Source organism: Ptychodera flava, chromosome 9, assembly GCF_041260155.1.
Source record: "Ptychodera flava strain L36383 chromosome 9, AS_Pfla_20210202, whole genome shotgun sequence".
Lineage (NCBI taxonomy): Eukaryota > Metazoa > Hemichordata > Enteropneusta > Ptychoderidae > Ptychodera > Ptychodera flava.
Genome location: NC_091936.1, coordinates 3,645,264 through 3,662,308, shown reverse-complemented (window position 1 = coordinate 3,662,308; position 17,045 = coordinate 3,645,264). Strand labels below are relative to the sequence as shown.

At 36.7% G+C, this 17,045-nt stretch overlaps 1 protein-coding gene across 2 annotated transcripts in view; it reads right to left on the bottom strand.

The window, feature by feature from the left end:
- LOC139139778 (uncharacterized) overlaps positions 1-17,036 on the bottom strand; it is a 31,089-nt gene extending 14,053 nt beyond the window's left edge. Inside the window, exons 1-3 of one of the 2 annotated variants that reach the window (XM_070708684.1) lie at positions 16,442-17,036; positions 5,095-5,252; positions 742-894 (exon numbers count right to left, since the gene is read on the bottom strand). In XM_070708684.1, the coding sequence (XP_070564785.1) occupies positions 742-894; positions 5,095-5,252; positions 16,442-16,584 (454 nt within the window). In that variant the 5' untranslated portion in view covers positions 16,585-17,036. The remainder of the gene's footprint in view (positions 1-741; positions 895-5,094; positions 5,253-16,441) is intronic. The other variant, XM_070708683.1, reaches the window with a different exon arrangement.
- Between the last annotated feature and the right edge of the window lie 9 nt (positions 17,037-17,045).

Sequence of the window (17,045 nt, the reverse complement as noted above, 5' to 3'; positions counted from 1 at the left end):
TTTTTTACGCCTTTGTCTTCTTATTTATTTTTTTTTATTTTGCAAACTAGTCTGAAGATTTTTTTTTTCCTAACTTTCTGCTCTGAAAATTTTTTTTTTTCTGTTTTTGACCACCCCCCCTCCCAAGATCTAATGGTTTGTCCCTTAGGAAGTTCCCTTGGTATATTGCAATATCCCTAGCTAAATTGGTAGGTAATTACCAACTTGCCCCACCGAAGAATAATGGCCTTAACTGTAAACTGTGTAAAACTACAGGGAATCTAAACTATGGAATGTTCACTTGGACTGAAAGTATTCAGTGTTATGTGGGAATGTAAACACTGAATGTTAATGAAGTAAAGTACTATATGTAGGAATTCACTTGTTTTTAAGTCTGATTACAGAAGTATTATATGAACACAGATTCTTTTATGAACTTGATGGATCTCACGCTTAATGTATGTATATGTATATGATACATATGCAAAGTTTGAAACTAGGTAAAATTGATATTTTGAAGTGATATTACAATTGAAATCATATACAGAAATACTTCAACATTTTGAGATTAAATATAAAAATAAAGCTGTGATAAAAAGTGCTATGTGTTCTCAAATCATGAAACCATTTCTCCAATTCACATGATTCAATTATTGCGTGTTGTGATCCAGTACAGTTGCTGTAATACTTTGGCAGGTAATGTTTTACATATATTCCATGTTCAATGTCATGGCATACATTGGCAGCTATGGTAGCACTTACCTCTCAGAATTCCATGTTCAATGTCATCCAAACTGAAGATGTGACCACTAATATTGTAAGCTGTGTTGCGCCAGAATTGTCTGATATCCAGTACAGAGTTTGGAAGCTTATCACATTCAACTAAACCATGGATTGTCAGTGCATTGTAAATATCTGTATACAAAATCAAGGAATTCTGTGGAAGCTATTGACATGTAAATACTTATACTTTCCTTGAGCGGTACTCTATCTTTTCAAAATATTTAAAATATCTCAATTGTAACACATAGACTGAAAGATTCCATTGTGTGCGGGCGCTCCGGTGCACTGCGACCTGGTAAAGGGTCGTAGGTCGCAGTACGCCGGAGCGCCCGCATGCGACGGAATCTTTCAGTCTGTTGTAACACATTGCTATTTTCAAATCCCTGCTGCAAGCAATATCATTCTTATCCTTGTTTCAGATGCAAGATTGTACAAAGAAGAAGGTATCTGTGTATTTGCCATGAAACATAACAACTGCTGCTATTAATCAACAGCCAATACATTGTGTACATGGAGGACCTATCTTTCACTCTGGCCAGCTGAATACATTTAATGTGATATTAAAGAGTGGCTGGGTCACATTAAAAAGGAAAGAGTTTACATGATTAATGTAGGAAATCATTTTCCTGCATGAAAAACATATTAAACAAGTCATCGTTGATGACACAGTCCCCACTTGTTAATGGGTACTTTGATTACATGTCCTCAGAGAGGATAGAGTCCTCTTCATTAATTAGGTCTGTGATAAAATACTTTGATACAGATGGCACTCAATGGCCAAGAATGAGTTCTACGGTGATGAAAACATAAAACCAAAGTAGACCACCATCCTAAAGTTCATAAAATGAGTCTACTAGGAATTAATCAACAGGATGTTGCTAAACATTTTTGCATACAATCCTAACACTTAACAGATTATCACTTGTACCATATTTCATAAAGTTTGATGCAGTATTTACAACACTATGAGATCAACATCTGTATCAAGTTTCTCATCATTTGACGTTGTATTAATTTGTGGCTATATCACCCTAATTAGAAAGTTCATTACTTATGCAATTAAAAATTAATTAAAATGACACTGATAAATGTCTTTTTCAATGTTAAAGCAATGTGAGCTTAACATCTGTACAAAGTTTCATGAATTTGATGCAGTATTTCTTGACATATCAGCCTATTTACGAAACTTCAATAATTGACATGTTACTGCTACATGACGTGAAACAAATTGAGGAGCATATGTATGAAATAGGTCAATGTCCTTGTACCAACTTTGAATGATACTGGTGGCAATATGTCTGAGTTATGGCTCTGTACATAAGAAAATTGTAACAAATTCACCGCCATGCATCGATATTTGATCTTACTGTTTAAAAAATCAACAAGTATATGTACGACATAAGTCAATGTACATGTACCAACTTTGAATAAGATCAGTTGAGACTTGCCAGAGTTATGGCTTTCGACATGAAACAACCATAACGAAATTGCTACCATGTGGCCATATTGGACCATCTCGTGAAACCAATCGACATACATATGTATAAATAAGTCAATGTCCTTGTACCAACTTTGAATAAATTTGCTTGATACATGTCTGAGTTATGGTTCCGGACATGAAAAAATCGGAAAAAATGGCCACACGCCGGCCATATTGGATTGTATCACAAAACAAATCAATGTGCATATGTATGACATAGGTCGATGTCCCTGTACTAAGTTTAAATAAAATCGGTGAATAAAATCAGTTGAGACGTGCCCAAGTTTTGGATAAGGACACGAAAAAATTGTAACCAATATGGCTGCCATGCAGCCATATTGGATCATATCATGAAACAAATTGACGTACATATGTATGACATAAGTCAATGTCCTTGTACCAACTTTGAATAAAATCGGTTGAGATACATGTATGCCTGACTTATGGCTCTGTACATGAAAAAATCATTAGAAAATGGCTGCCTGGCGGCCATATTGGATTGTATCACAAAACAAATTGACGTGCATATCTATGACATTGTTCAATGTCCTTGTACCAACTTTGAATAAAATCGGTTGAGATATGCCTGACTCATGGCTCTGTACATGAAAAAATCGTTAGAAAATGGCCGCCTGGCGGCCATATTGGATCGTATCACAAAACAAATTGACGTGCATATCTATGACATTGGTCAATGTCCTTGTACCAACTTTGAATAAAATCAGTTGAAATATGTCTGAGTTATGGCTCTGTACATGAAAAATCGTTAGAAAATGGCCGCCTGGCAGCCATATTGGATCGTATCACAAAACAAATTGACGTACATATCTATGACATTGGTCAATGTCCTTGTACTAACTTTGAATAAAATTGGTTGAAACGTGTCTGAGTTATGGTTCTGTACATGAAAAAAATTGTTACAAAATGGCCGCCTGGCAGCCATATTGGATCGTATCACAAAACAAATTGACGTGCATATCTATGACATTGGTCAATGTCCTTGTACCAACTTTGAATAAAATCTGTTGAGATATGTCTGAGTTATGGCTCTGTACATTAAAAAATCGTTAGAAAATGGCCGCCTGGCGGCCATATTGGATTGTATCACAAAACAAATTGACGTACATATCTCTGACATTGGTCAATGTCCTTGTACTAACTTTGAATAAAATCGGTTGAAACGTGTCTGAGTTATGGCTCTGTACATGAAAAAAATCGTTACAAAATGGCCGCCATATTGGATCGTATCACAAACCAAATTGACGTGCATATCTATGACATTGGTCAATGTCCTTGTACCAACTTTGAATAAAATCGGTTGAAACATGTCTGAGTTACGGCTCTGTACATGAAAAAATCGTTAGAAAATGGCCGCCTGGCGGCCATATTGGATCGTATCACAAAACAAATTGACGTGCACATCTATGACATTGGTCAATGTCCTTGTACCAACTTTGAATAAAATCGGTTGAAACGTGTCTGAGTTATGGCTCTGTACATGAAAAAATCGTAATAAAATGGCTGCCTGGCGGCCATATTGGATCGTATCACAAAACAAATTGACGTGCATCTGTATGACATATGAAGTAATTCTTGTACCAAGTTTGAATGAAATCGCTCCTTGCATCTCTGAGATATCTGCGTGAACGGACGGACGGACGCACGGACGCACACATGCACGGACACGACCAAACCTATAAGTCCCCCCGGACGGTGTCCGTGGGGACTAACAATAACACTTTGTTTCAGAGTTTTCAATCAAGCAGTAGAAAGGTTCAAGTTGAGAATACATATAATAAAGTATTTATATGTGATATGAAAATTATGCCCATTCCATTCAGCTCCTCTCTGATACAATAGATTGTACGGTAGATTTTTGGCTATACAATAACATGCTTTATGTATGATTGCTTTATGTATGATTACAGTACACACATCTCAGCTCCAAATATTAACCTTCTGTGAGACAGCACCTTTTATAGCCAACATTATCATATACCTACATTCACGTGCCTGTGTAAAGCTATGGGAGGAAGCGCCCTCAGATCTGTGCAATTTTTTACGTATCACGCCCCGGCCCGATGCCCAAATATGGGCAGTCGCGTGCAGTTCTGAACTATCTCGATTCTGGTTACTACGCGCGTTGCTATCCGCAAACGTTCCATTCGTATACAGAGCCAGCGCGAGATTAGGAAAACGTCTGCTCGCTCAGATCGTAGTTGCGCATGGAGACAGTGGAGCTATGCCGGTGACATCGGCTTTTATTCCTTAAAATTCTAGTGAAATACTGTGTATACTAAGTGCGTGCCTGTTTAGTATAAATTGCAAGAAACTGACATCTCGCTTTTGTCCTTCTTACACCTCTATTTCAACCTTGATCTCTGTTGGTCACGTATAGTACGGATGTTGCTTTGCGCGTTCTAGAATTCTGCATGTAAACAAATGACGTCATTATGTATGTCAATCCGCGACGGGAAGCGGCCATCGTATTTATAAAAACTGACACAAATGGCGATGAATTTTTGATATCGCACGCATTTTTATCTCCTAAACAATGTTGAATATTATGTAAACTACATATTTATCATTCCATAAGGTATATGATAAAACCTTTACGGCCCTGATATGGCTTTTGCGGCCCTTGGTCGTACGGCGTACAGGCCCTCGCACGCTCGGGCCCTTCCGCCGTACGACCTCGGGCCGCAAAAGCCGTATCAGGGCCGTAAAGATTATTTATGCCTAAGTTGAAGAAATTACATGTAAGTTGAAATGGTCTTGAAGTAAAATCATAGAAAAACTACAGTGCAGGCAGCTTTACTACTGACGACACAAATGCATCAGATAAAGGATACTTATGAAAAACACCATTTTCTGTGTTCTGTCAAGTGTTTCTAAGCTGATGCCAATCAAATCCTGTGTTATTGCTTTGTAAGATTTGAAGACATCACTGAGTTTTAATGCACTATAGTTCACACCAGTCCCATCTTCTTTCATGAATTCACCCTTCATCCTGTGCAAAGAAATTACAGCAAAAAGAGGCATAAATTAATCACAAGGGATATTTCAGACAAGGTCATTAAAGTAATGTTCAGCTATACAGGAGATAATAGTGCAGTATGAGCATCACATGGCACTAGCCTGGAGATGATTACAGGTTTCATTTTACCTAACTAGCTGTACAGATCGATTGAGTCAAACAAATATTATGTCTAAGTAATGAGTTGATTATGTCCCCCATATCATCATTGATATCACTAATGGTTTATTAAGATCTGAATGAGGGACACCCTGGGGCTGTATTGATTGTCATTAGTACCTTCCATAATGTGTCTCCATTTTCATAAAAATGTTATTTATAATTTCTACATGTCATATGTGTACTGCGTGTAATCACCTTAACTTGTCACTGATAATTCCATATACTGTAACTGTAATATAAATAACTCAGTCATATCACTGATTAGCTGTGCATAACTGTAATATTAGCCAATTAGTCAAATTAATTTTGGTTTTACAGATGTCATATCAAGTGTAAATTGAAGATCTACATATGTACGATAAATGAAGTTATATAGTTATTTCTACAAGTAGTTGGACACAACTGGTGATTTTCATAAATTCTACCTGTCCTTCAAGTTCAATGAAATCAAGACGCTCAACATGGTTGTGTGATACCATTTTATAACCATTTTCTTTTCATTGCTATCAAATTTAATTTTGTAAAACATCTTCCAAACTACAAAAGATGAAACAGTATTATTTTGGCAATATTTTTGCATAATCAAGGTATGTATCATTGACATTTGGTATCAGTCTAAATTACCCTGACGTGTACAATTAGATGTCTGAGGGACTGCTTAACAACACTTTTGACCTATGTCTTGAATTTTCTGCTACTTCCCAAAAGCAAAGCTATTTCAAAACTGGACAGGGAACTGATAAGGTTACCACTGACAGAGATTAATAAGCATTTCCCTTTTTTGTTGGAAATGTTTTGTTGGAAATTTCCGCTTTGACCAATCACTGTCATAAGATGTTGTACAGGGGAAACATAAGTTTTTATGCTAGAAATGATAATAAAGCACAATCAAAATTTCAGAAACACATTCTTACATAGGAATAATAATAATCATAGCATTTTTGTTTGCATTAACACCACACTAAGAGACTATAAAATGTGCATCAGATTCAAAATTTTGTGAGTTGAAAAATAATTTGATCAATAAATAGTTGAAGGTTTCATTTCCTCTTATATCTGGTGTTTTTGTAATTCAATACCTAGTGACACGATTGAACTGACATAATTCATAGTAAGTGAAAATGTTGCCTACAGTTCCAATACAGGTACCTTGTGTGTATACAATTGTCAAGGTGATGTTTCAATAAAAAAAATTGTACCTTGGTCTATAATGGCATTCTAAATATTAAAGTCATAAATGTTACACTCTCAAGTTGTTGCTAGGAAGTAGCAGTGTAGTAACTGTAACACAAACATTGTGACATATAGTACATGGATTTATCACAAGCAGTGATATTTGACCTTCACCATGTCAAAATAATTATAGCAAAAATAATCATGAAAGTATCAGTATCAATAAATATAATTTTTGTTATGGCAGACAATGTGCTGTGGAGCCAAAAATTTTCATTAGAGAAAACAGAGCCAGGATAAGGATGTAATTGAAAAGTTGTGTACACATATATGTTTTCATAGCACAATTCTGCTTTGTGTTGTCAAGGCACAGTTAAGAATCTCCAGAGCAATAGGCTTACAAGTCAGTACGTGTATTGTAATTTGAACTGGAAGTAACAAGTAGCCCAGCCCACATCACATACCAGTACATCAGTCTAATTTGGTATGATGGTAGTACAATGTACTGGTACAATTATGGATCAAAGTTCTCCTCTAAATTGCCACGCTAAATTACATCATATGTGAATTTACAAGCATTCCAGAAGAACAATTCACATAAAAAATTTGCACCAATGACACTGTCACTCCCAAATAGATTACAACACAAGATTAAAAATGCCTGAAAATGGTTAAAATTCTAAAATCCAGAATTAGCTGGTTCTGTACAAGTCGTACACACATTGCAGATTTCATCAGAGTTTGCACATATCTAAGCCATGACATCACTAGGAATTTGCAAAATTAAATTTTAAAGATGTCTGATATGTAGTTTTGAATAATAAAACTTTTATAGCAAAAATTTTGCAAAATATTCTTAAAAATGAAAACTTCTAGATTTCATCACAATCTGAAGAAATCTCAACTGGGTTATCCTAAGACTTAAATGGCAAGGTCCAAAGTTGTCAGAGTAATAGTTTAAACTTTAAAGAATATGACTTGATAACAGAAATCATAAAAAATAGCCTTAAAAATATCACGAGGCAGATTTTATCACAATTTTCAGATATCTCAACTACATCCCTAGGAATAAATATACCAATAGTCAAAGCTGTTAAATGAGAAGTTTTGAAGTACATGTTTTTTTGACCAAAAATCACAAAAAATAGCATAAAAAATACTACATTGAGATTTCACTGTAAGTTGCACACATCACAACTAGCTCATCCATAGGAAAACAGCATAATGAACTTCAAAGCTGTTAAATAGTTTTGAAAAATAGGATTTTTGGACCAAAGCTTACAAAAACCAATGTAAAAATACTACAGCAGATTTCATTGCAATTTCCTCACATCTCAATTAGGTCATTCCTAGGAACCAGTATGTACTAAGTCTGTAGGATAAGCACTTTTGAAAAACTCAGAGCTTTTTTGACCGAAAATCACAAAAATAGAATAAACAAGTCATCGTAGATGACACAGTCCCCACTTGTTAATGGGTACTTTGATTACAACTCCTCAGAGAGGATAGAGTCCTCTTCATGAATTTGGTCTGTGATGTCCTTTTACTAAGTTTGAATAAAATCGGTGAATAAAATCGGTTGAGACGTGCCCGTGTTTTGGCTAAGGACATGAAAAAATTGTAACAAAATGGCTGCCATGCAGCCATATTGGATCATATCATGAAGCAAATTGACTTACATATGTATGACATAGGTTAATGTCCTTGTACCAACTTTGAATAAAATCGGTTGAGATATGCCTGAGTTATGGCTCTGTACATGAAAAAATCATAACAAAATGGCCACACGGCAGCCATATTGGATCGTATTACAAAACAAATTGACGTGCATATGTATGACATAAGTCAATCTCCTTGTACCAACTTTGAATAAATTTGCTTGATACATGTCTGAGATATGGTTCTGTACATGAAAAAAACGTAACAAAATGGCCACACAGCGACCATATTGGATCGTTTCACAAAACAAATCAATGTGCATATATATTACATAGGTCGATGTCCCTGTACCAACTTTGAATAAAATCGGTTTAGATATGCCTGAGTTATGGCTCTGTACATGAAAAAATCGTAACAAAATGGCCGACTGGCGGCCATATTGGATCGTATCACAAACCAAATTGACGTGCATGTCTATGACATTGGTCAATGTCCTTGTACCAACTTTGAATAAAATCGGTTGAAACATGTCTGAGTTATGGTTCTGTACATGTAAAAATCGCAACAAAATGGCCGCCTGGCGGCCATATTGGATCGTATCACAAAACAGATCAATGTGCATATGTATTACATAGGTCAATGTCCTTGTACCAACTTTGAATAAAATCAGTTTAGATATGCCTGAGTTATGGCTCTGTACATGAAAAAATCGTAATAAAATGGCCGCCTGGCAGCCATATTGGATCGTATCACAAAACAAATCGACGTGCATATGTATGACATAGGTCAATGTCCTTGTACCAAATTTTAATAAAATCGGTTTAGATATGCCTGAGTTATGGCTCTGTACATGAAAAAATCGTAATAAAATGGCCGCCTGGCGGCCATATTGGATCGTATCAAAAAACAAATTGACGTGCATATGTATGACATATGAAGTAATCTATGTACCAAGTTTAAATGAAATCGCTCCAGGCATATCTGAGATATCTGCGTGAACGGACGGACGGACGGACGCACACACGCACGCACGCACGCATGCACGGACGCACGCACGCACGCACGGACATGACCAAACCTATAAGTCCCCCCGGACGGTGTCCGTTGGGACTAAAAATACTACGGTACACTACAGATTCCACTGCAATTTGCATACATTTCAACTGGCTCATTCATAGGAGAACCAATACTAAATTCAAAAGCTGTCAGATGAGCAGTTTTGAAAAATAGAATGTTTTGACCAAAATCATAAAAATAAACTTAATAATAAGTATTACACTGCAGTTTTCACCACAACTGCCTCACATCTCAACTAGGCCATCCCTAGGAACCAGTGTATACCAAATTGCAAAGCTATTGGATAAGCAGTTTTCAAAAATAGGATTTTTGATAAAAGGTCACAAAAAATAGCTTTAAAATGCTTCATTACAGATTTCATTACAATCTGAACAAATTTACACCAGCTACGTCATTCCAAGTAAGATCTGTACCATATTTCAAGGCTCTTCGACATGCACTTCTGAAGCTTTTTTGACCAAAAATGACCAAAATATTAATCCTTAATGTAAAGAATGGTACATATCAAAATAATTATATTTGAAAAAGGTTTGTGCAAGGTACCTATGACGAACACAGTAATTACCTAATTTGGCCAGTAATTTGAGAGTATCAGCATTTTTTACTGATTTTGCATTTGTTTACCTCATTTGCATATTTTCAACACAAACATGTTAATATGAACAAATTTGCATCTCAAATCCCCTATCCCCACCCCCATGATGCACATGCAAACCAAATATTAAGACTGCAGATGGTGTCGTTCTCAAGTTTTTAATGTGGACAGACACACATAACCTCCATTGCCATTTATGCATATGGCATATAGAGCTACCGTACTCGTCCGAGTATAAGCCCCTGCTCGTGTATAAACCCCCCTACTGATTTTAGAGGATTTTAGAAAATGCATTACATCCGTGTATAAGCCCCTACCCTAGTGTAACTCAAATACAGAAAGGTTAGGAGAGTATATTTGGTCATTTAACTTGGTAAAATTAATTTTAGATAATAAAGAAACCATTAAAAGATGTTAAAACAATGGGAAACTGGAGTTCCCTTGACAATATCGTAAGGAAAATGACACGTTTTTCCAGTACTATCTTGATTCTTTGACCCTACTCACCCCCGTCGCCTAAATAGAATAGTCTCACTCACGTCCGCCTTTGTTTATTTTCATTCACGGCCGCGATGTTTTCATGCTTGAAACATGCAGCTTCTTTTGTTTGAAGCAATTATCCTTTCATTTGTGAAGACTTTTCCTGGTGACTATTACAATTTTCACTGCTATGTTGTTGTTTTCACAAGATGTAGACAGTTTGATAATGGAATATTGAATTGCCTTTCCGTGTGGGCAATGCATGCCTGTTCACAATCACATTACTGTTGATCAGCAGCATACATGACGTCTTTGTTTCAAGTTTGGTTTTTTTTTCGACGCTGAAATTTCACCAAAATGTCACTTCTGTATTCAGAGATTGTACAATCAATTTCTTTGGATGTGTAAGTCGATTTTGAAAGCGATAGAAAGATCGAGTGGTGTTGAAAAAAATCGTGCATAAAATTAGCATAAATTAAGCGTCCATGCCAGATAACATGGGGTTGCTCGAGTATAAGCCCCTCCCCTAGTTTTACCGCTGTTTAGTGTTGCCGAACCGGGGGCTTATACTCGGACGAGTACGGTAAAAATGTTTTGCCTTGTACAGGGATTGTATGCTTTCATTTAAGAAATTGCTAGAATTTAATATTCCTGAAGGTAGATCAACAAGTTATTCTCATTCATAAAGTCGTTTAATAATTCCTTGTATCCAATTGTGTTACACTTGAATGGACAAAGGAAAAAGTAAATTATGAATTGTATTCTGTCAATGTACTGTATATGCTGAACATTATGCATTCAGAGACTGTTAACCTTGAAAGGCAAAGACTGTAATTTGAAAGAAACACATATGGTAATTTGCTGGGCATAGAAATACTGCATATATAAATAGAAGTAATATAAGAAGGATCTGTGATAGATTGCTAAGGTGTGGTCTAATTGCTTTTCTCAATGCTGGCTTGTTAATGCAAGGTTAATTGTTCAAATGCTATAAAAAATTGTTCAAAAGCGATGTAATGGGACATTACATTCAATAAATTCTAGCTCAAGACCAACTCAGGCAACTGCTAATATTTATCCAATACACTACAGTTGAATTAGCATGTGCCAGCTAAATTGAAATGTCCACACAAGTATTTGCACAGAATGGTAGCTATTTTAGTTCCATTATCCATTATTGGAATGGTTTTCCCATTCTGCATCAATTATCTAGTGAAAAACAAACATCATTTTTCTATACAACACACAATATCATTGACTTTTTTATATCTCTTGTGTTCATAAACTCCATACTTCCAGTCCGAACTGAAAAGATGTCTTCTCTCCTGGCTGTTCAATTCCAACAATTTAAATCTTTTCTAAAATATCACTCATGACCTTACCATATGAAACCAATGTGTTAATTGCCTAAAAACTTTGAAGACTATGAAAGTATACAACAGTGATAAGAGAGTTTGTATAAAAAATACTAGTATATTTGCATATTATTTATGTGAGGTTTTGAGCCTCCTGATGATTACACAGAAAGGAGCTTTAGAATACACCAAGAAATCACTCAAGCCTGTCTCTGTGCAGCTATATTTTGTAATATTTTACAGAAGGGTATGCCACAGAAAGTGAATAATAACAGGGAGGTAATTGGTCATTGCATTAAAACAATCCTGATGTAACTTACCAAGTCAGTCATCTACAGCAACTGATAAGAGAATTGGGAAAATGGCTAAGTGCTTTCCTTGTAAGTTGTATCTTACCATACAATTGTATTGACCATGATGATTTGTAGGATATGCATCTCATCATTTCAGTAATAATACCGTACACTGACATTGACTCTTTTTCCTACAAGTTGTTGTTGAAATTATTTTACTGGCAAGATCCTATTGCTCTTTGACTACTGAAACACATTGCTCTGTACTGTGTGGATCCAAAACTAATTTGATTCCGTGGACTGAAAATTGTCAATCAACAAGTCCACAATTATGATTTATACACTTAAACTGAATATGTAAACTAGCTTTTTAAAACTCATTCATAGTTCAGCAGACTTATCATAATCTTGCTCATTTGAGTTTGTATAGTAATATAAAATATTGGATTGTGATAAAGAAAAATCAAAGGTCCACTTTTCTGTTATCATACCATGCAAACAAAGTAAAATAATCTATGTTCTGCATAAATGTGTAGACATATTTGTCATTTTGAAATATTAGTTTAACAATAATTGCAAAGAATTTTTAAAAACCCAAAGGATTGTGCGGACTTCAGCAAATGGATATGAGTGCATACAGTTGCAGAATAAAATACTTAAAGACTAGCTTAGAGTTGAATTATCACTCTTCAATCGTTGACAAAAGAAATGGCTTCAGTCTGGTGTTCTCATGTGACATGAAGGATCTGTCACTGCTATTTCATTGCATCTGTTGCAGGCCCCATTGCACTATGTGGATAACACTCATGGTTCTCCGAATACATGTCACTTTTAAAAAGTTGTATCTTTCAAATGTGTACGTATGGATTGGGAGTGAAGGAGTTGATTGAGAAATTCCTCATTAAAATGTTGCCTTGTCACTGAGTATAAATCTTTCAATGCCATGTACAGAGTGGAAATATCCCATATTGTGTAATTTGAAATTGATATACTTAGAAAACACTGGTATGGAGATATCCCAAATTTAATTGTGTAATTTGAAATTTGCATACACAGAACACACTGGTATGGTTGTTGTTTGCACTGGTACAAACTGTAGCAACATGTAGCATTCATACATCTTCAAATTCCATCATAACGGATTGTCAGGGTTAGCTTGAAAACAACCGAACCTATGACATGTAAACAAAAGTTAAACCATAGGCCAGAAACATCATACTGAAGTTCAGTGAATTATTTTGTAAGCTGGCATTGAATTATTCAAAATTATATAATAAATATCAGAAATTTATTTGTGCTTCCAAAGAAAGGCTTTGTTCTTCTGTCTATAACTATGGCAACCAGGGTTTTACATTCTGGTATTAACAAGAACAGAAACTTGTAATATATACATAACTCTCACATGTGAAGTGATTGAGATCTGAAACAAGAGAAGCATGAAGCTTTCACTACGACCAGTATCATTCAGTCTTACTGAAAGGGAAGTGTTCTTTGTGTGGTTATTGTGATACTTGTTAACTCCTCCATTCATTTATTTTGGTAAACATTGTTATGTAATTTCAAATGGAGAATACATGTACACCGAGTTCCTTTCAATTGTTGAAGTCAAGTTCTTTCTAAACCATTACTTTAGTTGATGTGAAAAACAGAAAGGGAAGTGTGCACAAACTTGATAATTTTGCAAGCTAGACAGATTTCAAGACATGTTTGCTTTCAAATTTATTATACTGACTGAGAATAAAAATGCTGATATAATGTCACTTTAAATAGCTGTTTGCACACTGAGCATTGACTGGTACCACGGAGGTAACCTTCATGCTACCAGTGCATGCTGGTAGCAACCAATGGCAGACATCAGCTGCATTTGTTTGTCTTTAATGTGCCTGGTTAATGTTGACAGATCTCCTCAACACACACACAAACATTAGCTATTGGTCTGTGGAGGTACAAACCAAAATTTTAATGTAAATGATTGACCGCTTCCAACATCAGACTGGTCTAGCTAGAGGGCCCTGAATTCTTTTCACATCTCAGTCTGTACAGTAAAATTATAAATTGGGTAAAGTTGTCATAAATGATAACCTTTTGTATTACATGTTTTGAACTGTGTAGCTGATGATTAACTTTGGAAATTGGTAGTTGCTCTATCTAATATCTCTGATGTTTCCAGGGTTTCATTATAAATTGTAACAGCAGCTTAGCCTGCATAATAGCTTACTTGTAAACTCCTTTACAAATTTATAGCCATCCATTTTTGAATCCATCACTTGAGTGACTAGAGACTAGTCCAAATGTTGTCCATGTTTCATGTGAAAGCTGCTGTAAAAATAATTCCTTCAAAAACATCATATTGTAAATTCATATTGTGGATCAAGAAACTACTGGTAGTATTTTGTATGATAATTATAATGATTCTTTTTGATTCAATGGAAGGTTCAAGTCTATATGCTCACAATGCCTGCACACTGTACTGTTGCAAGCATGTGCTTTACAGATCGGCTAGCTGTTGATATTTTTAAAAATGTGGAACCAAGAAATAAAACACATTATATCATAATTTTAACTTCTATGTAACAGCAAGGCTATGCTGTTTTCAAGAACAAGCACAGTGACAGTATATGTGACAATCTCCCTGAATCACAAATGATAAATTTGATGAAAAATTAATATCTGAATTTACTGACACTAAGAAGAATGCCTTTATAATAAAAGATTGGTGAGAGGTCACACCTGTTCGGTGAATATTTGCATTTCTAAAGAAGAAACACAAAAAATGTAGAGCATATGACATCAGTCTCTGTAGCAAGGGCACCTAAATACACAGGCTCTTGGCACATTGCTGGGATAATAATCGTATTTAATATGTAGAATATCTATATACGACTTGATTATTCAATAAAAGAATCACTGTACGTGATATTAGTGTAGGCCTATAGGCCTACATGTTGACTGGCATTATACACGAATGGCTATGGCTCGGGCCCGGCGAACGCACTGCATAAACATCAATGTGTAGAATGTCTACAAGACTTGATTATTTAATAAAGAATAACGGTACGTGATATTACTGTACATGTGAGCCAGCTTAACCAAGCGGCTGTAGAGCTCTGCAGGGCTTGGGCCCGGCTTGGGCCCGTTGTCCACCGCTGCACAGACAAGATGAAAAGGCCAGAAAGCTTTTCACCGCTCGATTTCATAAATCAGCGAAATTCACGAACTCTGAGCGTTTCCGGTGATAAAAACTGGTCAACGGTCAGATGGTTGCATAAACAATCGATCGACTGACCTCTTTTGCCTAAAATCATACCTTACCCTATGCTACTGGTGAGAAATCGTCTTGAAATCGGCTGGGCACACCAACCCAGCGCCGGCCATTTTGAATCAGCTGCATGCAATGTACGCGTCCAATGAGAGAAGAGCAATTGAAAGACAATACGTCATCTGCGAAGGGTTGTATGCAGACGCGTACATTGCATGCGGCTGATTCAAAATGGCCGGCGCTGGGTTGGTGTGCCCAGCCGATTTCAGGACGATTTCTCACCAGTAGCATAGGGTAAGGTATGATTTTAGGCAAAAGAGGTCAGTCGATCGATTGTTTATGCAACCATCTGACCGTTGACCAGTTTTTATCACCGGAAACGCTCAGAGTTCGTGAATTTCGCTGATTTATGAAATCGGGCGGTGAAAAGCTTTCCGGCCTTTTCATCCTGTATGTGTAGCGGTGGACAACGGGCCCAAGCCGGGCCCAAGCCCTGCAGAGCTCTACAGCCACTCGATTAAGCTAGCCGACATGTACAGTAATATCACGTACAGTTATTCTTTATTAAATAATCAAGTCATGTAGACATTCTACACATTGATGATTATGCAGTGCGTTCGCCGGGCCCGAGCCAGGCAGCTATAGCCACTCGGTATAATGCCTATAAGCCTACACTAATATCACGTACAGTGATTCTTTTATTGATATAATCAAGTCGTATATAGACATTCTACATATTAAATACGATTATTATCCCAGCAATGTGCCAAGCGCCTGTGCCTAAATATAGTAGATACAGCACAAATGCTGCATCACGTCCATTATATCTGCGGATGGATTTTTGTTTGCTTATTCTAAATTCATTTTCTTTTAAGTCAAGTCAGAGACAGCTGGAACAAAGTTCAATTACCCTCTCTAAATAAAATGCGTTTTGAGAACATAGTGGTTTACTACAGTGGCAGTACTACAGTACCAGTACCAGTAGGCACTGTTGTTAGGTGAGTCATATGAGATGGTCATCCCTGTAGTGTTGTGCTATGCTCTGTTTGAACATTGTCGCCTTCTCTCTTTTTTTCGTCTGCAAACCAATTTAAAATTCACATATTTACCTCAACATCAGTTTTTGGAGTTGTTGAGAAACACTGACAGCATCTTGTTGCTTTCCTGCAGTCGGAACTGTCGTCTGCTTGCTCGTGTTGTCTGCTGATCGGGCGTTGAGGACCCTGATATCGGACTTCAATTCACCGGACATCGTAGATCGCTTGCGGATGGCTGGCTGTGAAGGTGGTTCTGTAGCAATGTCTGTGAGTCGATACTTCCTATGACTCCCACAAACTAGTGAACTTTCTGTTTTTCATCCACCGGTACTGTATCATAAATACTGATTACGTCATCTCAGTAAGATGGCATACATACGACGAGCCATTTAAAATAGCGTATAAAAGTCGCTTGGCTCCCGGGGCTTGGCTATCGTAGCAGACTCTATGAAGTTGCTAAATTAGCGATAAACAAGGTCAGTGATCCCTTCGGTATTTGTGGAAAAGGTCAGTCAGGCTGTAAAACTAGTTGATCATACACGTACACGCTTCGCGGCGATGCACGGTGCCCAAATCCGTCAACCGCTGCGGGCCCAGAATCCGATCTGAGTGAGAGTGAGAGTTCGGGTTGTCGGTTCTCTCCCACTATTTAACCCTTGACCTCGCATGACGTAGG